Source organism: Bombus flavifrons, chromosome 15, assembly GCF_040668555.2.
Source record: "Bombus flavifrons isolate JBK064 chromosome 15, iyBomFlav1_principal, whole genome shotgun sequence".
NCBI classification, from domain to species: Eukaryota; Metazoa; Arthropoda; class Insecta; order Hymenoptera; family Apidae; genus Bombus; species Bombus flavifrons.
In genome coordinates, this window is record NC_138456.1 from 1974898 (window position 1) to 1999915 (window position 25018).

At 36.5% G+C, this 25018-nt stretch overlaps 2 protein-coding genes across 5 annotated transcripts in view; one reads left to right on the forward strand and one right to left on the reverse strand.

Annotated features, from left to right (window-relative positions):
* ssp3 (short spindle 3) overlaps window positions 1-21382 on the reverse strand; it is a 28748-nt gene extending 7366 nt beyond the window's left edge. Inside the window, exons 1-11 of one of the 2 annotated variants that reach the window (XM_069129032.1) lie at window positions 21020-21382; window positions 20248-20471; window positions 18709-20081; window positions 17894-18636; window positions 17348-17828; window positions 17090-17272; window positions 16769-17020; window positions 16241-16681; window positions 16056-16165; window positions 15736-15859; window positions 11068-11231 (exon numbers count right to left, since the gene is read on the reverse strand). In XM_069129032.1, the coding sequence (XP_068985133.1) occupies window positions 11068-11231; window positions 15736-15859; window positions 16056-16165; window positions 16241-16681; window positions 16769-17020; window positions 17090-17272; window positions 17348-17828; window positions 17894-18636; window positions 18709-20081; window positions 20248-20458 (4082 nt within the window). In that variant the 5' untranslated portion in view covers window positions 20459-20471; window positions 21020-21382. Of the gene's footprint in view, window positions 1-11067; window positions 11232-15735; window positions 15860-16055; window positions 16166-16240; window positions 16682-16768; window positions 17021-17089; window positions 17273-17347; window positions 17829-17893; window positions 18637-18708; window positions 20082-20247; window positions 20472-20728; window positions 20969-21019 lie in introns of those variants that run through there. The other variant, XM_069129033.1, reaches the window with a different exon arrangement.
* Window positions 21383-21873: 491 nt separating this feature from the next.
* LOC138187839 (ubiquitin-conjugating enzyme E2 N) lies at window positions 21874-24136 on the forward strand. 3 transcript variants are annotated; one of them, XM_069129040.1, is made up of 3 exons: window positions 21874-22181; window positions 23108-23382; window positions 23517-24136. In XM_069129040.1, the coding sequence occupies exons 2-3, from the start codon at window positions 23138-23140 to the stop codon at window positions 23725-23727; spliced, it is 456 nt and encodes a 151-aa protein (XP_068985141.1). In that variant the 5' UTR covers window positions 21874-22181; window positions 23108-23137; the 3' UTR covers window positions 23728-24136. The 3 variants fall into 3 exon arrangements, with proteins under 3 accessions (XP_068985141.1, XP_068985140.1, XP_068985142.1); XM_069129039.1 differs by having other exon boundaries at window positions 21880-22181; window positions 23122-23382; XM_069129041.1 differs by lacking the exon at window positions 21874-22181 and adding an exon at window positions 22228-22533 and having other exon boundaries at window positions 23122-23382.
* The last annotated feature ends 882 nt before the right edge of the window (window positions 24137-25018 follow it).

Sequence of the window (25018 nt, forward strand, 5' to 3'; positions counted from 1 at the left end):
CGTTCGGTAGAGAGACAGAAGAAAAAAAACAATGTATTGCTTACAGGACAGCATGTGCGATGGCGTAACACGAGAGGATTATAACATCAGTGGGTAATTCTGCGCGCACAAGCCGGCAGAAGAGGGAACAAACGTCGGCGCATGCGATGCTCATTCTATCGGGTTGTTGTATATGTTTTTCTTTTCTCGTACGGCACCCATCCGCCCTTCCTTTCACTCGTGACCCCCCAGCGACCGGGTTGTCGAGGGTGCGCGGCTGTCAGTGCGTATTATCGCCGCCCCCTTTCCACCGAAACACCGACATGCTTGGGCTACGCTCGCCTGCCGCCGATCAGCATTCGAATATGAAGTAGTCCGGTGGAGGGCCAACTGTCTCCTCTAATCATAACTAGCTGCAAGCTAATCCGACGCCACTGAACTCGACACGCACACTTCCGCGGACTCCCGTTCTCTATGCCACGGGGACTTTTCGAGAGAAAGAGCAACCCTTGCTCCAGACTCGATAATGAAACGGTCCTGCCGCCATAGTTGCTCGATTGATATGTCACGATTCGGCTTGTTCCGGGGGTTAGGCTAGCTATTAATTACACGCGATTGAAGATACGTCCGTTTAAAGCGACGCTTAAGCGAGAAACCTAAGAATGGAATGTGCGTGGACCTGTAAGCTACGAGGCTACGAAGGAGGGCGTTTTGAAAAGGCGTCAGGATGACGATGACACCTCGAACTTAGATTCGTGGCACGTTATACAGACGTGTAACGTCTACGTATTCTTTGCGATATTTACATTCGATATTTCTATAAATCTTGTCAATACGCGTTGATAAATTTCAGTATGAAACGTGTGGAAATTCTGTCCTTCTATCTCGTTAACCGGGAACGTGTACATCGGCAAATACCGGGAATAAGTTTCACTTGTTTTCGAAATATAACGATATTAATAAAGCGGGTGGAAAAGTACCGGACAGTAGGACGCTGGGACCAACACTGATTCACATTGTTGTTGCATAATTCATCGATACGTATAAAAGCAAAGGCGCTTAAGCTCCGTCATTCCAATGATAGAAGCGACGAGCGTAATGGACGAACACGAACAGCCGATAATACCGATACTTTCGACGGTACTTCGAGGGATTCGGTAAATACGCTAATAAAATGCAGCGAGATGCGCGCATGGATTAGAATCGCTCGAATCGTAGCTACACCCTCTTAACCTATAATAACACGAATGATAGTCGGTAAGGGGACCGTGTCCTTGCTGCAGGATGTAATAATTCTGCTCGGGCGGGTTGATCCGCCTCCGATTCGTGCTGCTTGGCATTCCGCAAAGTCGATAGAACCGACCAACAAGACCATCATCCTATGACCCACACATTTTGCTATTTAATTTTCTTTTTTCATAGCCTCCTTGATGATTCCGCCGCAACGTAAACGATACAGCAAAATCTGATTACCGATAAGGATGACTTCTCTGGAAAATGAACAATACATAATTTGTAACTTGTAAAATTGTATAAACTGCTTGTACCACAGAAGTCTACGATTTACAATCCGTCGATTCTCGATTACGAGATTTATTAGTCGAATCGTTAAGCGAAGAACGAGCCAAGTCTACCGACGCATCTCGAAAATTAAAGTTGACCGTGAATGATCCGATTACACGAAAGAGGTGTCACTCCGTAAACTATGCTACGAATGATTACGAATGAAAATTGGCCATCTGCGGATCGCAATTGCGTAGCCCAGTTACGCGATAGCCAGACAATTCGCAAGAAGCACGGAAAGATCCGATCTTGCGATCTTCACGCACGTCTGACCATTACGAGGGCCTGGCCCATGCATCATCGCTCCCCCTCCCTTAAGATTCCGATCTATCATTGAATGTTTGCGGAGGGGTTCGAGCAAATACATTGAATTTATTTATTATTCTCCCCAAGCGCCTTATGGAGGCCGCAGCAGCCGAGCAATCGCTACCCCAGCGCTGCCATTAGCTAACCATATGATTATTTCATAGCGAGAGCACAAGGGTGCATATCTTTAGACGGACTGGTGCTCGCCTCCGATGCACCAGCTTACGTAATTTCGTGGTGCAACGCGAGCGCATGTTTAAGCACGACCAAGGACCTCGAGCTGGCTAATAGGACAAATTAATTTACATATTTACGAAGAAACATGCATGACGCTACTTTCTCGATAATCGTCACGATCGAACGAATAGGTATCAGTCCGATGAGCTTGCGGACGACGACGTTTTGTGCCGCACTTCGTGGCTTTACGCGATAGGTAGCTTGCGTCTGTGTATTAAGCGTATATCTACATGCATTGAGCTTAAGACTGCATAGAGCTGCTTTGACCATAGTCTAATTTGCCTGCAGAAGTACGCGAAGATTTCTATATATATTTTGTCTGGAATATTTTAACGTACTTCCGGATTACATAGGACGAGGAAGCGAAGATTGGAAAATTTGATGAGAAGAAAACTACCTTTTTTTAATATTCGTCACGGTACTTGTATCGTTCGTCAGATTGTGGTTCGATTGTTCGCAAGAATCCACTTGAACAAAGTCCTTTTCTACAGGCGGCAAATGTGCCTGGCAGAAGTATCATTCACCGCATCCACAATGGACCATGTTTGCTCAACGAAATGGCGAAAGTGTGAAAACGACAACTGTGTATCGACGAGATGAGAAAATCAACAGAGGAACGACGAAGAATGGCCGTATTTTTCATTGACGTCTGAATCATTCTCCATCGTCTTTACACCGTATCTACGCGCTGTACACGCTTGTACGAAGCAAGGTCAGAATTTCATGGTATTGAAATAAATTATGAATCAAACATATGCGAGATTAATCATGGCTAAGAGGATCAACGAATAAACAATTAGTCAAAATACAATCGGTTTGATATTTGACATCGGCATATGAAAATAAAATGAAAATAAATAATTTATCAGTACGCTTGCAAATTACAATTATACGATATCAGGATACGCAGAAATATTTCCACGATTAAAACAGAAAATTTTCGATGGACCAATCGATTAACCAAGCACATCAATGCCACGTGTGGCAACGACGGCACACTTGTTACAATATTTACAGAGTCGTCGTCTAGATCTACCCCTGAAACCGACCCCCTGCCTGCCGTTGACAAGTGTCTCCAGCTACCGAACTTCAGCATCCCCTTTTCACCCCTCGCCTCCTCTAGTATCAACGATCATCTATGTAATACATGCTACGTAGGTACACGTAGCTACGTATACGTATATTTTACATATATTTGGAAAAATTCGCGACAAAATATTATCGCATCGTCGAAGCTCGTTTATTTAAAAAAAATTGTTCGCACAGTACGATCCACGTCTCGGTAAAATTAACGACACTAATCCCTGCAATAGCGAATTTAATTCGATGGATCACGTCTCGCTGGTTTGGAAAAGGACGATGGTTTAATAAAAATCACATTTTGTTACGCATCCGTGCACCGATAAAACCGTTGAAATCCAATGTACAAGACAGACACGCGAAATAAAGTCTGAAACAAGGTCAAATGGCCGAGGCGTTCGTCGAATTGGTAATGTATTATAATCCTCGTACTCTAACATCCAGCAACTCAGGATATTGCTACTCCGAGTTCGTTGACGCGTAATGCATTCACGCCGGGATTTCGGTAGCCCGAGGGATGAGGTGAATCCTGCTACTCTATACACACAATCGAGTCCTGCCACGGCTCGCCTCGCCGTCAGAAGGATGTGAATCTATAGGGTGCTTCAAATGCATCGTCACTGATTGTTTGATACTTTTCCACCAATGTTTATTCAAATTGTTCCAAGAATAATTATATCATCTATGCGATATAAAAATCTGAATAAACCTGGAAATACTTAACTCTGAATGTATAAGTACGTTTAAATGAAATGTATTTATTACCAAATACGGGTAGATTTTATTTAGACGAATATGCGATATTTGTAGAAACTGCACGGCATTTGCGTTTCCCGTTATCTTACGCAAATATTGTTATAAATTTTACAATATCGAGCGAACATCGTTCGATGAACGCGGTAACATCAACTGGCATTTGTATCATAGAATAAACTTAGGTGATGCAAGAGGTGAAACGTTGAGAATGTTACGCGAACGAAATCACCGTGCGCTTTTTCTCGCGCCGTTTAAAGCTGTCTCTGTCAACAAGGAGCATTATGAAAGGATAATAGAGAGAGCAGTGAAATTTGGCGCTGAGTAGAATGGGAACAGAAACAGCCGTGCCGCCTATTTCTATTCACGACCCTAACCAACCTGATCAAATACCGCCTGAATCCCGCAATTCCCATTACTGTTGTCATTACTGTCGTTGACTGTTATCGCGGAACATCTTCGTCGTGCTCGAGATTTTCGCCTGTTTGTTATTTAATTATTCGATTAATTCAAGACACGAAGTAATTTGTTAGCTCGCGCACGATCAAACGATACGCAACAACATTTTTTTTATATCGATTTCTGTCTTTTCTCAGGAGAACGCAAGAATCTAATCGTTTCTCTGTTTGAAACAACGACGAATCGCTCTCTCTCTCTCTCTCTCTCTCTCTCTCAGCTTTGATTCGTTTTTCTACCACGCTTATATTTTTTATTTCGACAAAATATGATCCCCTTGCTAAAAGCTTCGTATAGTCCATTTGCGAACGCTGAAAAAGGAGTATGGAAGAAATCGTACAAAATGAAATTAACTGAAACTGTATTTAACTGTAATTTGAGATATCTTTAACTGGAAGGTAATTTCCCTGCTTTGTTGAAATATTAAAAATCCAAAAATACGGTAATTATAAATAAGGAATGGAGTATTTTCTATGCAGGGTTTATATCTGTACGTAGAACGATATTCTTGGGAACGAGGTAAAGCAATTTATTGGTCATTAATGATGTCGATGTTAGCGTATTTCCAGTGAGATTAAAACAAATTATATCGACGCTGTCGGTGATTACAAGAGTATTAACTTTGCAGCGTAAATCGGTTTGACGATGAGAAAATAGAAACGATTTCTCGATCTGTTATTTATAAAGTGCTGCATTACCGACCTATCCAAATACTGAAACAGTACCGACACAACAACAACGGTATATCGGAATATCTATCTATGCTTGCTACCAAAGATAAGTTTCACGTAAGTAACAAAATGGTTAATACAGAACTGTACAAGCAATAGGGAAGAACGATATTTCGTTGTATGTATATCTGCATAATCGAGATAACTGCTGTTTGAAAGAATATTTGATTTGCAAAGAATCAAATTTTGGAGACACGACGATGCTTCCCTAATAGAATAGATATCGATAAATCGTCAGGATCGTATAATCAGGCATGTAAAATAGAAGTTTAAACGGTTCGGTTAGCGTTAGAAATTAGACAGCAGATGCATCGGGCCATCAGCTGGCTTAATTCAGCCCGGTGTTAGTGATTCATTCGTCAGTTTCCAATCGTCTTGGAATATCCGTTCAAAGTGCGAAAGAGTGGAAAGAAAGTGGACAAGGATGTCAAAGAAACGCGATACGATTCGCGTGCAAGAAGGAGAAAATGTCAGAATAGAAACTAAATGTTGCAAAACTGGCCGAAACTATTGTTCGTTGCACGATGATCGCAGTCCCCCTGTATCCCCAAACATCATTTTACACGGTTTCGACAACGGCAACGCGTAAAGAAAAAAGGAAAGAAACGAAAGAAAAGAGAAAAAAGAAGAAATAAAGTAGAGAGAATCGGAAGATGAGTCGAGTCTAGGAGGGTCGAAGGAGGGTTAGAGGCAGCCGTACGCCGAGTAAGGGTGAATTTGGACGACGAAAGAGAAGTCGAGGGAGAAAGGGAGAGAGTCCATTAGCAGATTACGTACCCAACCCGCCTCGCTCATTCACCCCCGCGATATTTTTTCTTCCTGCCCCGTTCTCCTTCAACCACTAACGATTTCTCTCTCCTCTGTCTCGCTTTCAAATTCGCCCCGCCTAAACTTCTAAGCTGTTCTCCATGGCAGGTGCATCGCGTTCCTATTTACGCTTTTTCTCTAAAAAGATCATTCGATTTGTAAACGTAAGGTTAGATGTGTTAGGATAGAAAAGTTTCACTTCTCGTTAATTCTCTCGATTCTGCGTCATTAAGTATATAAAAAAGTTACTAACGTAATTGTTGTGGAGACGAAGTTACGAACAAGTATTATATTATAGCACGCCGTTTTATCGCGAAATAAATAAAAGGTGCGCTTTAGCGCGACATCATTAAACCGGGAGTTGCGCGAAACAAAATTACGTGAAAGACGACAACGTCCCTTTTTCTCCTTTGAACAGCAAGGAAATCTATTTTATTAATATAACGGCGCTACTGTTTGATCTAATAATTTCGTTTGGCCGTTCTAAAGAGCGTCCCTGCCTTTTTCCCGTACTTGCCGCGGCAAAGACGATCCTGTGGCCCCATTTTCCCGATAGACTCCGTTTCTGATGCAACCGCTTCTTTTCAATCTTCTTCGACGATTATTGATTTAATAAATACACAGTGCTCGGTTCTGCCTATGTACAATCGTACGGCAGGACACTTTCTTCAAAAAATACCGTAAAAAAATATTTTCGAAGCGTACGATAACCCCTTCATTTCTTTTCTTCTTTTTGTTTCTTCTAAATAAATCATAAATGTGTCAACGAATAACAGTTTACACGCGTTTGCTATTAACGCGATATCGGAACGCATCTCTCCGGAAGAGACTAGGCGGTTTCTTCAAAATCTATACGATTTCTTTTACGTGCAAAGTAATGGGATTTTTGCTGATTTTGCAAATATGTAATTTACGTAACGATATATGCATTTTAATTTACGATATCAAATGTAATTAGTTAGTCGAGGTACGTTTACTAATAATTTGGTTCAGACGTATAATATGGCGGAATATAACGATACGGGTAACATCGTGGAAAAATAATATTTACCAGGTATTTACCACAAACATATTGTTTATGTTAAATTTATACCATCCATAGGTGCACATTTGTAAATGCAAATATCGATAAGCTGATCGAAAGCCTGGTTAATTTTATTTTAAAGGAAAACAAAAACTGAAAGCATTTCATCTTCCTTTCATGGCCGTTTCAATTAACGAAAGTAAACTGTGATTTACACCGAGGGAGAAATAGGCTAGCGTAACGAGGGTAACGATTTTACAAATTGACACACTTTCGTTTCCTTTACTGCAACATTCTACGGAGAATGTGTAATAAAAACAAGTACAACGTACTCTAAACCGATTTAATCATTCGCGTAATAGTTGAAAAATAAGATCAAACAAGAATTTCGCCACTTTTTCACTTTTTAACTTTAAGAATAAAAATAATTTGACAAGTGGTGAAAACTCGTAATAAATTAAAAATTGCGTTTGACCACGACTAGTTAGAAATACAACGTATATGCCTGCTTTCGTATTTTCGATGCTCGTGCAAAGAGAAGAAACCAGCGACAAGAGATGTTGCTTCGTAAATAACGAGATTCGGTACAACGTTTACATTTCTTAGTACATCGAGTATCTTATTAATTTGAAAAACGGGGGCGAATCGGGTGGGGAGATGGCCACGAAACGGTCGCACGCGTCTCATAAGTAAATTACCAATTGCTCGGTTGATCCTACTTCGATTAAAGCTGTATCAACATCTCAGAAGACGAAAGGGAATGAGCTCGGTAGACGTTCGTTCGATCAACTCATCGGGATTAATAATAAGAGTGTTTACCGACTGATTTTTCTAGGACCGTTCTAACAATTACCTCACCGATTGCCACTTGAGCCCCGATTATCATCGTTTTCGAGAGTTCTCGATTTTATTAGATCGTGAACTAAGCCTCCGCGTATTTCTCCGCTCGCCTTCCTTCTCGATAAACAATCTTTGAAACGCGGTCGAATCTTATTTACGATTTTATTCACCCGTCTAACTGAATCAATTCCCTGACAGAGAGCAATCTATGTTTCTGTGGTTACACCGAAAACGAACGAAACGTCGAATTTGTATCTCGAGTTTAGTTCGAACCTATCTGTTAAAAGAGAATATTTTGGAATACTTTTGTATAATTCATTTACGCAGAAACTGTCGGTTGCTCAACGTGGCATGAGAAAAGTCACAATGCACAAGGTTATTCTTTTAGGTCTTTCAACGTCTTAAAACATCGAGTGAACGTGATTAATTATTTCTGCAACATTGCCAATGTCTGCTTTCTACGTAGCACAAAAGCCCTAACATTCGTGGCTATACGGAAAGTCACTTCGGTTGAAGTTTTTGGATGAAAACACATCTCCTTTGCGTAATAGCGAATCATTTAAAATTCGTAGCAGCTCGGAGTGCATCGCGGACCGCGCGTTTCAGTAAAAGAAATAACAGAAAAGGGGAAACGATATGGTACACGTTACGCGAAGCCTCTCGCTTTGTGGCACCTATTTACGACAAAAGGGCCATTTCTCGTATTCATTGGAGAGCAAGGAAATAATTCCTGTGAGAGATGCCGGTGTACACGACTCTTTAATCATAGATTGCGAAACTCGGCGAATTGATAGCCGACTTTTTCGTGTTATCTGCTTATCTCGTCCAATTCGATGCTTGTTTTCCGAGTGGCAACACTTCAACAACGACCCAATTACGATGATGTTTGGTCTATAAATGATTATCAATTTGTTGAACGATGTTTCGAACGACGATAATTCCAACTTCCGTGCGATAAAAGTTACGTGATCGTTTGGATCAGAAATTTACGAAGCGACGAGAATCATCGTATTGTAGAAAATCGCAAAATGTAAACGGAAGGCATGAGGCCATTTTTTCAAACTGTGAACAACGATGAATGCGCTCAACGATTCTCAAATACGTATTACCAGGTACGAAATGATCGATCGTCCTTAGACATCTGCGCACTTTAAAGGTACGAACGAAAAGCAATCTTGGCTGGTGAGTAAAAATCGTGACTAGGCCATTCTCGCATCGGCAGGAAATTAATCATAATAATTCGACTAGCAACGACCGGCCGGCAATCACTCTGATCGCGCTTTCGTCGTTCATTATTCAAACGTTGGACGTTACAGTTAGTAAACTCAAAATTTGCAGATTCACCGGCTAACATAATTTGTTTGGATCTTTGCAGAGTCGATCGATTTTCTGATTGTTCACAGGCAGAACTGTTACATAGAAACGCGAATGTTTAGAAATAAATTTATACGAAACTACGACGGTAATAATTATCATAATGTTTGAAAAATATACGGCAGAAAATTAACCTTCGCAAAAGCGAAATTCATCGATCAATCGCAACTTACGTGTCTGACATACGTAAGTATTGGTACAATTTGCATGTGTATTTCACAAATATGCAATTTCCCAGTCAAATTGGAATTCGAGATTTCTATTTGTCGAAAAGAGATTTAACGCTTGAGAATAAAATTTAACGCGTTTAATTAAATAACGATGGATACAGCTACATACGTATTCGCTAAACGCAATGAAATTCGAATAATAGAAACAGGAAGAAAGGAAGCGATTCCGTGTAAATAGGAAAGGATTAACCAACCAATTGGGGGGTCTGGAAGAAGGAAGTTGACCCAGGTGCAACGTTTCTTCCTCTCGAAGATCGAATCTCAGAGGATGCAACGAAAACAGCATGCACCTTGTCACTTTGCCGCGTGACTCGCGTATTAAATTCAGCTCGCGCAACAGAACCGTCATGTTTTTCTACAGGGTGGTCCACGCGCCTCAAAAGCGTTCAAGTTTTTTCTCATTGTCCGCCTCAAAGAAATCGTGTACCGCGATGTTTGTGCAACATAGGACTGAGAGAGGTTGAACGATGGAAATTTTGTAGAAATTTAAATGGACAGCGAAAATGGAGAGCGCTAACCTTTCCGTTACGTTAATCTCAAATCGAAAAAATACGATAATTAATATTTTACTCCACTGAAGTTGTACGAGGAAAATATTTTAATTATCAAAGATAATTACTAATATGTAAAATTATATTTTAAAGTATTACGAAGATTATTTTCTCCACGTGTTCGTAATATTTCTAATATCTTAAAATATTCCTTTGAATAAACAATGTTTGCATTTCATTAGGATACCTGTGTATTTCGATCAAGTATAGGTATATTCGTGGTTTAATGCACGCAATTAGATTTCAAATATCATAACTTCTGTCGCATGAATACTTAATGGTATGCTAGAAGTAATTTTATTATGCAAGGGAAATGAGATAGACGTTTCAGTGGAAACGTTAATACTTTATAAAAATATCCACCTTGAAGACTTTTGTTATTACAGAACGTATTTTATGTTACGCTTTAGTCAGAAAAAGTTTATTTGAATTTATAATGAAAAAAAATAGTTGTACGTTTCTATGAAAGGCGATGAAATATGAAATCTAAGGCTTTCACACGGCCCCGTGTCACGCAATTATCAAAATTAAGGCTTCCGGGTGTAAGTAGGTTCCTCTTAGAACGACAATTACTGTAACGGTATCACGAAAGTGCGTCATTCTATTGATAGTTTTAAAGAACAAAGTAACGAACGACATTCAGAAAATATTCTCGTCGCGTTATTTGTAGATTTTACGAATTTCCTCGTAAGGTTTCGTCCACTTTATGTTTACAAATGTATTTGGAGCAGTTGAAATATTCGTGGATGACTTGTTCGTAAATTGAAAAGACTTGGAAAAGGAAGTAGTAGTACGTCTACTCGTAAAAAACAGTCTAGCACGATACATTTCGAAAAGCACTTTTGAAAAACGAATTCGTGGCACACTTCTCCTGCCGGACAGAATTGCCAAAGCATCCTAATAAAATACGCTACCATGTTACTTTTGCTTCGTCTATTTTCTCACGTTTCTAATTCAAGGAAAGCATTTATGACAGCTGTTCCTCAATGCACGATGCTACTTTAAATAGCACGCTTTTCTGAGAATGGAAATGACATCGATGCATAAAGTATGATCGATCCTGAACGTACACGTCGAATTTTTAAGGTTTCGTAACGTGAAAACATGAAAACACACGATGCATTTTAGCTACTCACCCAGCAATATCCTGGACCCGCGTTTGCAATGCCGATTTTTCGAAAGGCTCCTCCGGGACCAAACTGCACAGCAATTGCATCAGGCTGCTGGCTACGATTCCACTTCCGGTCGAGTTACCGGATGCCTCCTGCACTTGCACCTGGTCGTCAAGTTTCGCAAGTGTCTGTTAACACAATAATTCATTCGTTTAACTCGATTAACAATCGATAAGATATCGTTCGTCTTCTAGACGATATTTTCCCGTAAATTAGTGGAAACATCGACCTACCATTCGCCTTTTACACAGTTCAGAATCGTTCGAGCAACATGTACAGCACGAAACGAAAGCGAGCTAAAGATTACTAATGCTTGCAGAAAAATCAGCCTATAAAAGCCGAAGATATCACAACGACCAACGTTAAGAAAGATATCATTCCATGGATCACGAACCAACCGACCAAACATCATCCTGCCTGAAGAAAATATTCGTCTAACTTGTCCTTTTTAAAGGTTGATATCGGTTTTCTAAAAGGCTCGTCAAGCGATCGTGCAAGTTGACTCCGACGAAATCGTAATGTCTGACTGGGACGAACAGCTACCAGTGCAGGGTGGTCGCGTGTTTCCAAACAGCCAAAAGATCAGTCGGATGCTGGAGAAGGCGAATTCCTGGCACGTTGAGTCATTGATACCGGCCCGCTCGGCTGGCCGATCAACGACACATACATATAGGCGACATTTAAAATGCTAAATTAGAGGTAACGAGTCAGCAGGTAACGATAAGAATCCTGGAGAATATGGCCCCTAAACGGTTCAGTCTCGACAAATTCGATAAGTCCTTCGGGGAACACTTAACGGCTTGCATTTCCCCGTATTCGTTTACGTTTTGGGACAAAAATTGTCGCGCAGCACAATGCCACGGACCCGTTGACTCTTCGCGTTATTCTCTCGCTCGTTTAACTTGATTTAACACTTAACGCGCAACGTCCATTTTACCCGAGATTTTTCACTCTCTTTCTTTTCTTTTTCCCCTCGTTTCTTTCCCTCTTTTACCAACGAATTATCAACTTCGATCTCGAGAAACGTGTTAGCAGAAATCGTCAAGTTCTTTCAAGTTCTATAATCGAGCAGGTTATATCCTCTGACGAGAAAATTACGGAAGAGAGCGAACCTTTCGCATTTTTGTAGAAAAAGGGGGATTTTGGATGAATTTCACGGGAAAAAAGTTTCTACCAGACCATTTAAATATACGAAGTAATGTCTTTCGCCTGGATATTTTACCATATAAAGCTTTTCAGCCGCGTAATTGAAATGAAACATAAATGGCGTTACGTTGAAAAATCCGATTACCGAATAAAAGTTTCAAAAACGCATAAGAGGAACATTTTTACCGGAATAACACAACGAAGAAACCAAAAGTCGTACGATGGGAAACGGGACACACATATGTTAACTCGCAAGAAAATTCGTCCTTCTATATTATCTTAATAATTCTGCGGTACATTTACTTTTTCCGTTTCATTTCCTATGAATCGTCAGAAACGAAATTGAAAATAAAAATTATATTTGGCAACCTGTGGCCCACTTCGTTCGAAGACTATAGGGAAAACACGATAGATCCATTTTTGTTAAATTTCGAATTTTTATGCAAACCGGTAGCTAAAAACGGTTACTTTGATACGATATAGTTCAAAAGAGGAATAACGTGCCCAGTCCAAAGTTCGAAGATATAAACCTGTTAAAAGCAGATAATAAACCTCATAAAACCAATAACTAACGTTCATCGATACTGTCACAGTGTTCAAAAAGGCGATGAAAATATATTTAATCCCAAAACCAAATAAAAGTACATTTTTCCTGATATGGAAATGATTGGAGGCGTTTAAAAAACGTGATATATCGTTTTTTCCTCCTCCGTTGCTTCGTTTATAATTCGACTGAATCGTGACTTCGCCCTAAAGTCAACAAAGAATCTCCCAAATTAAACAGAAATGCTATCTGATATGATAATATCCTTTCTTTTCCCAAAAAAGAAAAAAAATTTAATTTTTAAATTCCTCGCGCTAAGTACGTCGAAAATCCAAGTAACTCGATACGATAACCAAATCCGCTTTTCTTCTGCTTCGATCCTGCCTACTCTAAGTCGACTAGATTAAGAGGAAGAATTTTCCCCATTTTTTTTTTCTTTTTTTTACGAGCAATCGGTCCAGTTCCGAATCGTCGAATTTATCTATAGCCTTTTTACGCTTTTCGAAGAGGCGAACGAATGCACTGGCAAAAAAGGACTGAACGAGAGGGACAAAATGACGGGGAAGAATAGCAACTTCGGACGACTTACGGGAAATTGTAAATTTGCTTGCCCAATGGACGAGATTGGAAAGCATTCGCGGACCCCAGAGAACAATCGATCTCTTTGTGTAATGGCCCAAACTGTGATTCTTTGTAGGCTTTAATAATATAACAGGCATCATTTCCCTAAAAAGATCCTAATTTAACTTAAGGATCGATTGTCTTTCGTATGTAAAGTCGAATAGGACATTAGAGAATATTGCTTTCTCTGTAACTTTCCTTCTATCTTTTTCCCTTTTTCTTTTCTTGTTTCTTTTTTTTCTTTAGGAACAATTTCATACAGATACATTGTTAATAATAGCGAGTTAAACGAAATCGTACAATTCGAGAGCCGTTCCCACGGCTTTGGTAGTTCCAGTATCAACGATATTTTTCAGTAATTCCAGCTATACGTATATCAATTTCTGTTCCTCCAGATGAGAACGCTTTCTTACGTTCCAACCATAAACTCGAAAATATCGCGGTGAGTGAAATTCGTGGTCGTAAGAATGTTCTCGCATGGACAGGCTAAAACCATCTAACCGGGAAAAGCTCGCGCGGCGATAAAATATGAGGAACAGCCGAATTCTGGAACGTGCAAAGAGGTCGTTGAAAAACTGCCGATAGAGGACGAGACAAAAGATTAGGCCGGCTCCTCGAAAGCGGAGCTTGATGGAAGCGGCAACAGAAGTACCCACGCACATTCTACATGGAACACACGCTTCTTTCATCGTATAACCTGATTCCCCCGTCTGTCCGTGTGTAGCCGTGTGCACATGTACGTATGTGCGAGGGAGGGGGGTGAGTGTATGTATGTATGTGCGTGGGTGACGTCACTAAAAGCTCTCTCACCGCTAATGCATTTGCGGAGGGGGATTCCCGGGGGAGGAACAGGAGAAGGAAGGCGCCGCGCCAGTGCCGTACTATGAAGCGTGAAAAATCGATCCTGAAATCACGACGGTGAATTCGCGAACCGATTACGATGGATCATTGAGCGAAACGATTAACTTCGAACGTACGGCCAGTCACCGGTCTCCCAGTCGGCAACCTAGTTGGGGACGATTACCAATAGCTGCCTCCAAAATTATTCGATAGGAACCGATCTCGTTCAGGAGGTAAGAGAAAAGAGCGAGACCAGAATTGATAAGACAACTAGGACGAGAGAAACAAACATTTTGTGAAAAAAAAAAGAAAGAAAAGAAAGAGTAGAAGAAAAATGAAGGTTTGTAAAGAACGAAATATTTAGAATGGAATCGATGGAACGGAGAATGAAATATTTTTCGTTTGATAAGATATTTCTTCTGAAAAACCAAAATTATATGAAAATGTAAGATTCGGCGATACGCCTGTACGGTGGAAACGTACGTTTCAACCTCGGTTCTCTACCTTCAACCTCGGTCTCCCCTTTTACGCTTCACTTATCCATTTGAGTTATATCACTGTAGCATTTTCTCTATAGACTAAGAGAATCGATAAGCATCAAAAGTTTTAGAATCCTGACTCTTACACTTATAATGATTCTTACGTTGAGATAAATAAAGCAGATTACATTCGTACGTATCATGAATTTCGATCGCACAAACTATACTCGTTGCCCAATTAATAATCAAAAGTAAACAGCTTCATTATTAATAATTGATTAAAACAGAATAATTAACTTTACTTCTACCTCTCTGTTAATCTACTTTTAAACTCGCCGTAAGACATAGAAATGCAAATGTTCTTAAGTACCATATCAAAGTTCTTGCTCCCTACACAAATTTTGATATTTACAATCGAAATTGGTCGGTAGATTTTGATATCCAGCTTATCGACTTGCGTTCAACACAGAAACGATCAGAATAAGAGAGTTAAATACTCTGAACTCCAAAACGGAGGACGCAAGCCGAACCAGACCCTAAGACTCTCTTAATCCTTATTTTGACAAGTCGGACAGGACAGGCATGATGGTCCTTGCCTTCGTTTATTTCGAAGCCACCAACCTCAAAATGAGTCCGAAAAACAAGCACAGCGAAAGAAAATTCATTCGCGTATCGCTGTCGCGTAGACTCCCAATTTATTTCACGCTGATCACGCAACATTATTCATTCTACAATCTACAAGGTGCCCTATAACTAATGATACAACCGAGACAAAAATGATTCAACGTGCCAGTATAAAATAAGAAAGCTATAACCACGCGGAAAAAGATGCCGACACACCTTAAGATACTTTTCTTATGAACTAGCTAGAAATTTCGAACTTATACACGGTTACGGTGCATTAAAATTTATGAAGTATCGTTAAGAAAATAAATAAATGCGTGTATATTAAAAATGTTGAAGAAATATCAATAGTTACAAAACGTGTAGTGCTCGACGTACCTCTAAATGCTGAAGCAGAAGATCCAAGATGACCAGAATTTTGTTACTTGACAAAACCGCTTCGATGTTGGTGTCATTCTCACTGACGCTTAATTTAAATACACGGCATACCGAAAGAATGCTTCTAGAACATACGAAAATTTGCATTTAAGATATAAAATAGTATGCATATCCATATATAATCCAGTAATTGTAGAGGTAGTTTTTAGATCAGAAAGATCTTTCCAAAACTGTACGTTTAAATTACACGGTATGAGAGTGTAGTATAAAACGTAATTTTTTATCTGTCCCGGATAACATAAAGAGCAACTTACACTTACTTGTTTGGTAAATTATGAGATGCAGTTTGTGTTTGCAGTCCCAAATTCAATAAATTAGTTAAAATATCGAATCCATTTAAAACTCGAAATACAATCTGATCGAACGAACACTAAAATATTTAAAATGTAAGGTTTATTCGCAATTCTTCTTATATTACTATTTTATTTAGATTATTATATCTTACCAATTTTGAATAAGCTCTTGTTATTTCACCCAGTGAACGTTCTAAAGAAGCGATGGCGACGCTTGACCAAGCTGTCTTTGAATGATTGTTGTACAATCGATCCAATTCTTTCAAATTTCGACGGAACTTTGCTTTATTAGTCGACTCGATAGATTGATTCGCATCTGTTTTATGATTGTCTTCCCATTCTTTACCTCGCAGAATCATACGCTGTTTCATTTTTCTGCATCGTCGTTTTAAAGCTTTTTGTTTCTCTTTTGCAGCTTTAATCTCGTTCGAACTATTATTATCAACGACTGAAATTGGGACATCGCGAATTTGAGATATATTGAAGCGCTGCAATTCATCTCGTGATGGCTCTCGACCATCGTGTGTGTTCCGTACTGCTTCGACGTGTGTTTTCCCTTTTAAATGGCTCAACAGGTATACCTCATTGGGTATCTACGTAATATACAATAAATTTAAATATTACATAAGTTGATAATTAAAACAACAAATATAAATAAAATTTAACAAACTGATACTCACTAGAGTTCCACATAAAGAACATTGTTTTTGAGCAGGATATGATTTTAACGTAGGTGGAACTTCTTCCGACCTTAAAATAGAAGATTCAACTGCTCTTTGTCGAATGTGTTCTATATTTTCAACGTGCCTTCTAGCTGATTCTTGCTGTTTTTGAGCTATTTTCTTCTGTAGTTCTTCTTGATTTGCTAACTGCGCTGCATGAAGCGCAGATAAACGTTCTTCTCTATCCCTTGCTTTTTCTCTTGCAAGTTCCTTAAAATTTTTCTAATTTAATATCGATATTTTTTAAATTTTAGATAATTATTCGTGAAATATAATTACCTGACGTTCTTTTTCTCTCTCTAACTGCATCTTACCGACCCTTTCTTCGCGTTCACGACGAGCTTGTTTCATTTTCTGAATACGCAACTGCCGTTCCGCCTCCAAAGCACGTCTACGTTCTTCGGCAGCAGCCTCCTTAGCAGCTTTTTCTTCCTGCCGGCGTTGGCGTTCTTCTTGAATTCCCTAAAAAATAATTGTTACAAATAATACAAGAATTTATAATCTGTCTTATCGGAGATATAGATATACACAACGTACTTGCAATCTTTCTTCTTGTTCTTGACATAGCGCCATGAAATCGTGCCTCTTGTTTTGTGCTTCAAGTTCATTAATAAATGCAATTTCTTTTAACTTAGAATCTTCATCATGAGCTTTTCTTACTATTTCTAACAAATGTTGCGTTCTATTTTCTTCCGCTTTTTTTAACTTTGTTTCCATTCTAATTCTTTTGTCTTCTATTAATTGGTTCTTTGCACTTTTGACATCTTTCACTTTATTCAACAATTCTCGTAATCTTTGCGACTTTTCCATCAAAAGTTTTTGACGTTTATGTTGTGCACAAGCTTGTTTTGCTTGGTACCGTCGTAACGTCTCAGGCAACGATCTCTTTCGAGATGGGGACGATAATTTCTGATGTAACTCTAAAGCTCTACCAGGATGACGAGCGACTAATGCACGTAACTGAGCAAGCGTATCTACACACTCTGCCCAAGACATTCCCTCTAACACATTTTCGTATCTGTAAAGAATGATTTTAAATTTAATATACTAAAGAAAAGATAAAATAAGAAAATTAGTACATACCTATCTTCTAAACTAACATCATCAGGCATTGTATTAGGAGATGTTCTTTGCTCATCTTCCATTTCAAGGACCATTTCACCATCTGTTTCATCAGTTTCAGTGTCAACATCAGTTTCACCACATTCTAATTCTAAAATTTGTCTATGTAAGGACGCTTCCTCATCTGATAACTGTTGCGATCGTTGCGAATCAGCTTCCTCTGTCTTCCTTTCCTCTTCTAAAATTATTCTCTCTCTTTCTGCTTGAGCAGCCATAAATTGCTGTATACGTTTTTCAAGTAATTCCGCATCATTTTTAAAAATAGCTGCGATCATTGATGTAGAATTTATTTCGTTTAAATTAGCAGTGTTTTTAAAAACTTCTTCTACTTTATCTTTAATTGTAAGGTTTGCGACTGATTCCCCTTTAACTTTTTCTACCTCGTTACTTATATTTTTTCCTTCTTTTTCTACAATACATTTCCGTTTCTGTTTGCCATTTCCATCTGGAGTTAAACAATTCTTTTTATTCTTTTCAGAAGGACTTTCAATCGATAACGCTGGTAACGATGTTGCAGTACTTGGCTTATGAAATCTTGTAGACATATTTAAGTTATATGTACTGCCTCTTCTATAACGGCTACGGACCGTTTGCCAACCGTCAGCTTCTTCTTTTGTTTTTACATGTGTCTGTTTTGTTAATACCTCTACAGAACCATTTATATCTCTATTCTGATCTTTCTTTAATAAACTTTGTTCTGAAATCTAAAGAAAAATTTATGATTATAAATGTATATCCCAAACAATTACCGATTAGATAAAAAGAAGCAATGATACCTTATTGTCGATTGATTGAAATCGTTGCCTAACTATAACGGATGTTCCAGGTCTTGTTTTATTTGAAATCGATGTACTTTTGTCGCTTAATGTTGTTTTGCTTCTAACAAATTTTGGAGTTTCTAGGAGGCATGGTTGTTTTGGTTTAATAACCTTCATTTGCGATACCGTAGAATATGCTGGTTTATTTGTATTAACTAATCCCTTACTTAAATTACTGGTTGATGTATCGGATATAAGCTTTGTTGGAGTTTTATTGTTTGCACCTTCATTAACACTTGATTGCTTTTTTAATTTTTGGTTAATTTTGTTTGAAACCTTTGTAATATTCTGTATGTTTTTATTCACCATAGTGTTACTATTTTCTTTTGTTACGCTATTGGATTCTGTCACTTTATTTTCAGTTGCAACATTTTCTATACCAACATTTTTAATATTTTTTTCTGTAGTTTGTCTTTTTACTTTAGAATTGATTTCATTTCTTCCGAGCCCTATATCATTTTTAGGACCCAATGGCTTCACTTGAAAATTGTTTTGAGAATTTAATTTATTATCTATGCTATTGGATTTAGAAAATTCTTTTTCTGTCGATGTAGAAGTTAATTGTACATCTTTATCATTACAAACTGTTTGTTCATTCTTTTCAATTATCACATTAGAATCTGTTATTTTAGTGGTAGCATAATGCATCCCAGCTTTAACTGACTTTGATACACTTTTAGTATCCAATTTACCTTTCACTTCACGAGATAAACTTTCATTTGCTTTTTGATCTGTAGTAATGCTGTTATTAGTTTTAGTAGCTACAGTATGTTTTACCAAAGTTTTATTTACTTTTATTGTAGTTAATTTATCTTTATTCAATGATTGATTTATGCCTTTATCTATTGAATTTTTATATTTTTCACCTAAGTTTGTCATATTATTTTTGGGAATATTACCTTTATTATCCTTTATTAACTTGTGCACAGATTCTCCTTTTATATGATTTGCTGTATTGTCTACAGAAACAGATTTATTTTCTGAAATAATTTGATCCACAGGGCTTCTACAAACAGATTCTGTGGGACTCATTCTTTGTAAAGGACTAGTGGATTTCGGAATCATTGTGGAATTCCATATTCGACAAGGAGAAGTTTTTCTAACTTCCCAAGCTAAAGGAGTACGTCTTAAGGGTGGTGGCGAATTTTCATAGGCCCATTTAACCCTAAACCATTCAATCAAATTATGGAAATCTCTGGTATAATTTTCTAAAACTAATATCACTTCTTTACACTCAGAAATATTTTCATCTTCTTCGCATGTTTGATAAATACCATCTACTGCTCTTTGCAAATTACCAAATAAGAATGCCCAGTACCTTGCCTGTAATTCTAATATAACAAAACAAAAGAATATTAAGTTAGTACATCAAAATTTATGAATATAAAAGATTCAAAAGTAATTGTAACAATGAATGCAAATGCAAAACTTATATGAAAACTTTGCTTTATATTGAAAATAAGTTTATAATTTTAACATAGATAAATTTCAATTCACCAGATTTTTTATCCCGACCAGTAGAAGCTGATCTCACTCTAGGTGTTGGTTTCATAGATCTTTTAGTAGCGTTTGTCTGTGATACTCTTGGAACACTAGGTGGTTTTTTAGTAACCTTTTCGGTATTATTTGTTCCAACTGGTACATTAAAAGCTATCAAATTTCTAGCTGCCCGACCTTCCTCTTGTATAAGTAACCTTACATCAGCCATTTTTAATAAAGTTCTATAAAGAAATCATAATCAAATATTATCTATTGAATTATAGAGATACATTTAAACTAAATTTAAAGCATCAAAATAATAATAGAAGCAACAATAAAAAAGCAGTAATGAAAAAGCAACACATTGAAAAAATGCTAAAAATCAAATTCTAATGATTCATTGTCTTTATTAGCAATGTTACAAACATATATCTTTCATTTTAAATAAAAGACAAGAAATTGAAATAATAATAACTTCAAGAAAACATATTCTACATACATATAATCGTGACATTTTAACTGTTTTGTAGTACATTAACAATTTTATGTTTTATTGCAAGTTTAAGGTTATGTTATATTACTGTCATTCATATCTTAAGCCTTACAAAGTAACAAACAACGATTATTTGTATAAACAAGTAAACAATCATATATCAACGACATCATCACTACTAATAATATATAAGACAATAATTAATAAATGTATTTATGTGTTGACACAATCTATTTATATTTCACAACATAAATTGAAAATTATACGTAACGTTTATGTTTTTAATTCACGACTTACTTTTGTTGTAATTACAATTACAAAATATCAAAGAACGATTGACTACAAATTGTTTTCAAATAACGAGAACTTCGAACTGACATTTCAAGAGTAATATAAGACATTTCATGACAAATATCTCCTAAGTTTCGCGGCAGTTTGTTGGTTGCCCTGATCTTGCTGCATTAAAAACTGCAACCGTGGTACCAGGTTATAGGTCCAGATACCAATTAAAATAGTCACTAATTGTATTTATTATGTACAGTATTATATTATAGTAATACTGCATAAAGTTTGCATAAATTTTGCATTATTTTACACTTTATTAACTATATTTTTTAATGACTTAATCCAATAAGTGTACAAGTTACACATATTCATATTTCTGAATCTGATCTTTTAACAATTTTCAGATTACGTTCTTAACGACATATATATGCATACATATATGCAAATTTGTCTTACATGTATTTCTATTATGTAATATACATATTAAGAAAAGCATACAAATTTTATCTAGGATATTTCAAAAGTAAGATGTGCTTGCTCGTTGGATGAACTAATAACATATTGAATATATATATAATAAAACCTGAAATATATTCAACAAATAGAATTTATTAACTGATATTTTATGAACAACAACAAAAATTATAATAAATAATAATAACTTTCATTTTCAAAATATTCTGAAAGCTCATTGGTTATCTGAAAGACGTAGGTGTGAAACTAGAGTAAAATTGACCGAGCTTTTACATAAGAACGTTTTTACTCGTAGACATATCTGAATTAATTAAATTTAAAAGTTAGGACATTGTTCGTATGACGAGAAGGAGTGTTATTTGGAGTCATTGTTAAATTGGTTTACGCAGTAAATTGATGTGCAGCGCCATCAACGCGTGATAAGATGAATCGCAAGAAGCGGTTGCGAGGGCTGTAGCTGTAACACACATTTACGTGTGGAAATTTAATTAACACTTTGTTGAAGTATCTTTTTGGGGTTGCACCATAGATCCCAGACAGATTTTTGAAGTCGGCTGCGAAGCCGATTATCACGAAATACGAAAGTGCTGCGAAAATAGGATTAAAAATCGATCTCGAGGTTTCTAGAAGAAAAGGCTTCCAGAGAGGCGGACAATCTGCCACACTTTGCGGGGTGACGCGGGGATATTTTCAGATAATCGTACGTATTTTACTGTTATACATAGAGTATTCATATTTCAGACATTCTTACACGTGTGAGACACTCTGTGCAGCTTAGTTGTACATGGTACGTGACTCTGTGCACGATTTCTTTGTTTACGCATACACAGTAGCCTTGCAACAGCTTTGGAGGTTGGCAGAAATATTTCAGCAAAAATTCAATTGTTATACCATTGTCCATTTTCTGAACGATTTATTTGATTTCCTTGTTAATAACATATACAACGAATATTTGTATTGCATCGTTTGTTTCGTTGTATATGATAGTTTAAGGCTTGAGGATTACTCGTTTCGGCAGAATTATACGTACCGTGAGAAGCTGTCAATTAGCGGTAAACCCGTATTAATTATTACAATTATGAAAGATTTTTATGATTTGGATGTTTAAGATTTAATTTTTATTTGTAATGTATATTATATTTATAGAAATAAAAGGAAACATTCTTTGATAACCTAAATTTTCTTATGTTAGTCATTTATAAGTTCTATTATAATGTACCTGTATGTTTATGATATATCTGTTACAGTTTGTAATAAGTTTTACTAGAAATGTTAACCTATTTATTTTCTTTTATATTTTTATATTTATGATGTAATTTTGTATAGCCTTTATAGTCATTATTGTAACATGTTATATCTTATTCATACTATTCATGCCTCTGTAAATTATGTGTGAAAGTATTGAAATAGTGTATGTATTTTACTAAGTAAAGAATATTAAAGGTAGTACTATTAGTTTATATTATTCATTCATTAATGTACCTGTGTAATATAATTTATATTTGTATGTAATAAACATATAGCAGCATTAATCTTTTATAGTTTTCTAAGTACATGTTTATAGCAAAATTATTTTAAGTAATGAATTGGATTTATTATTTAGAAAGCAAGTTAAAAGATGTATAGATATTTTCTTCTAGAGGAGTTTCATCAAATATGGCTGCGCTACCAAGAAGGATTATCAAAGAAACACAAAGACTAATGCAAGAGCCAGTTCCTGGTATCAGTGCTGTACCAGATGATACAAATGCTAGGTATTTTCATGTAATTGTAACTGGACCTGAAGATTCACCATTTGAAGGTGGACTTTTTAAACTTGAGTTGTTCCTACCAGAAGACTATCCAATGTCTGCTCCTAAAGTTAGATTCATTACAAAAATTTATCATCCAAATATAGACAGGTAATTATAGACACATAATTTCTGACAATTATTTTGACAATTATGTTTACTTATATTAGCTTTTTAAGTGTGTATATTTATGTAATGCATAAATAAAATTCAATGTACAAGAAATATTTATATTTGTTGTATAGATTGGGCAGGATTTGTTTGGATATTCTTAAAGATAAATGGAGTCCTGCTCTTCAAATCAGAACAGTTTTATTATCAATACAAGCACTTTTAAGTGCACCAAATCCAGACGACCCTTTGGCAAATGACGTCGCTGAACTCTGGAAAGTAAATGAAAGCGAAGCAATACGCAATGCCAAAGAATGGACTCGGAGATATGCTATGGACAACTGATCTTAGATTTTCCATGATGCGAAGTGACGTCACCCCTATCTTTCCGAGTTTACCGATCACTTTACCCGCACCAGCTGCGTACCCTGCACCTGTGTCCACAATTTTGCTATAAAAATAATAAAAGTTTTGTAAGAGTAAACAGAATGAAACTGTATTTTCTATATCGCGGGGAATACAAAAATGTGTTTAGATTTCTTCAACAGTTTGTCGAACAGACTTGTCAAGAATCTTCTAACGTTGAAAAAGTCAATCGTAAGAAGGTTCCTATTTCAGGAAGAAGGTATAATTTTAATGAATTGCTAGTTTTTACTTAAAAATATACCTTTGTAGTAAAAATAAGTGAATGTAGCATGTTGCGTAAAGATTTTTTTTTTAAATATGATTACAAAATGGCTTGTGCAATCAGTAATTTATAGCCTTTATTTTGATACCTTTAATGTATCCCTGAAAAAAAAGCAGTACTGGATCGTTCATTATATGATACTAATATTACATTTTTCCGTATTCAATGTCTACTAACTGGTTGTCTGATAATCTTAATGTATTTATCATTTCCGTGAATGTACAATGTTAAATGAAAGCTCTAATACTGAATTTGGGATCTACACATATGGCATTTATTTATAATTAACTATTTTAAATAATAAGCGTACAAAAATATTGGAGGTATTCGCGAATACGAAGTTCCATTTTTGAAGTGTATAGCTATTGTAACAACATTTCTCTATCGCTGATTTTTATTTATCAATGTAATGTAAGACGAAACATTTTGAATATTCATAACAAATTTCAATTATTTGACCTTAAAATTTTGATCGTGTGAAAAATCATCTGTCCAATGATTATGTTAATCTATATTTTTACTGTGTAAAAATACACATATATATATATATACATATATATGTATTATATAATATATATATATATATAATTACATATAAGACAACATTTTCAATCAATTTTCTTTATTTTTTCTTTTCTTTTTATAAAGGTTGAATCAGAACAAGTTGGAAACAGTTTCAAAAATTTACTAATGTCTAATCATGTACTTTTGATGATCTTTGAAATTTAGTTTAGACACAAGAATATTTTAAATTGCGGGCAAATAAATGTGCTCATTCTTAATGTTCTGTAAAAATATTAAATTACATTACCATAATTTAAATTATAATATAATTAAATTAAAATATTAAATTTAAAGTTAAGTAGATTGCCTACTTTCAACAAATATCTAACTGTTGTTAAAATGTTGCCTTACGAGATATCATGATTTTTAGCTCATACAGAAGAA

Excerpts from the sequence above, each read along its gene's own strand:
- LOC138187839 (XM_069129040.1), top strand. The coding sequence starts at position 23,138 with ATGGCTGCGCTACCAAGAAGGATTATCAAAGAAACACAAAGACTAATG. Across the intron at positions 23,383-23,516 it reads TATCATCCAAATATAGACAG|ATTGGGCAGGATTTGTTTGG; the intron begins GTAATTATAGAC and ends TTTGTTGTATAG.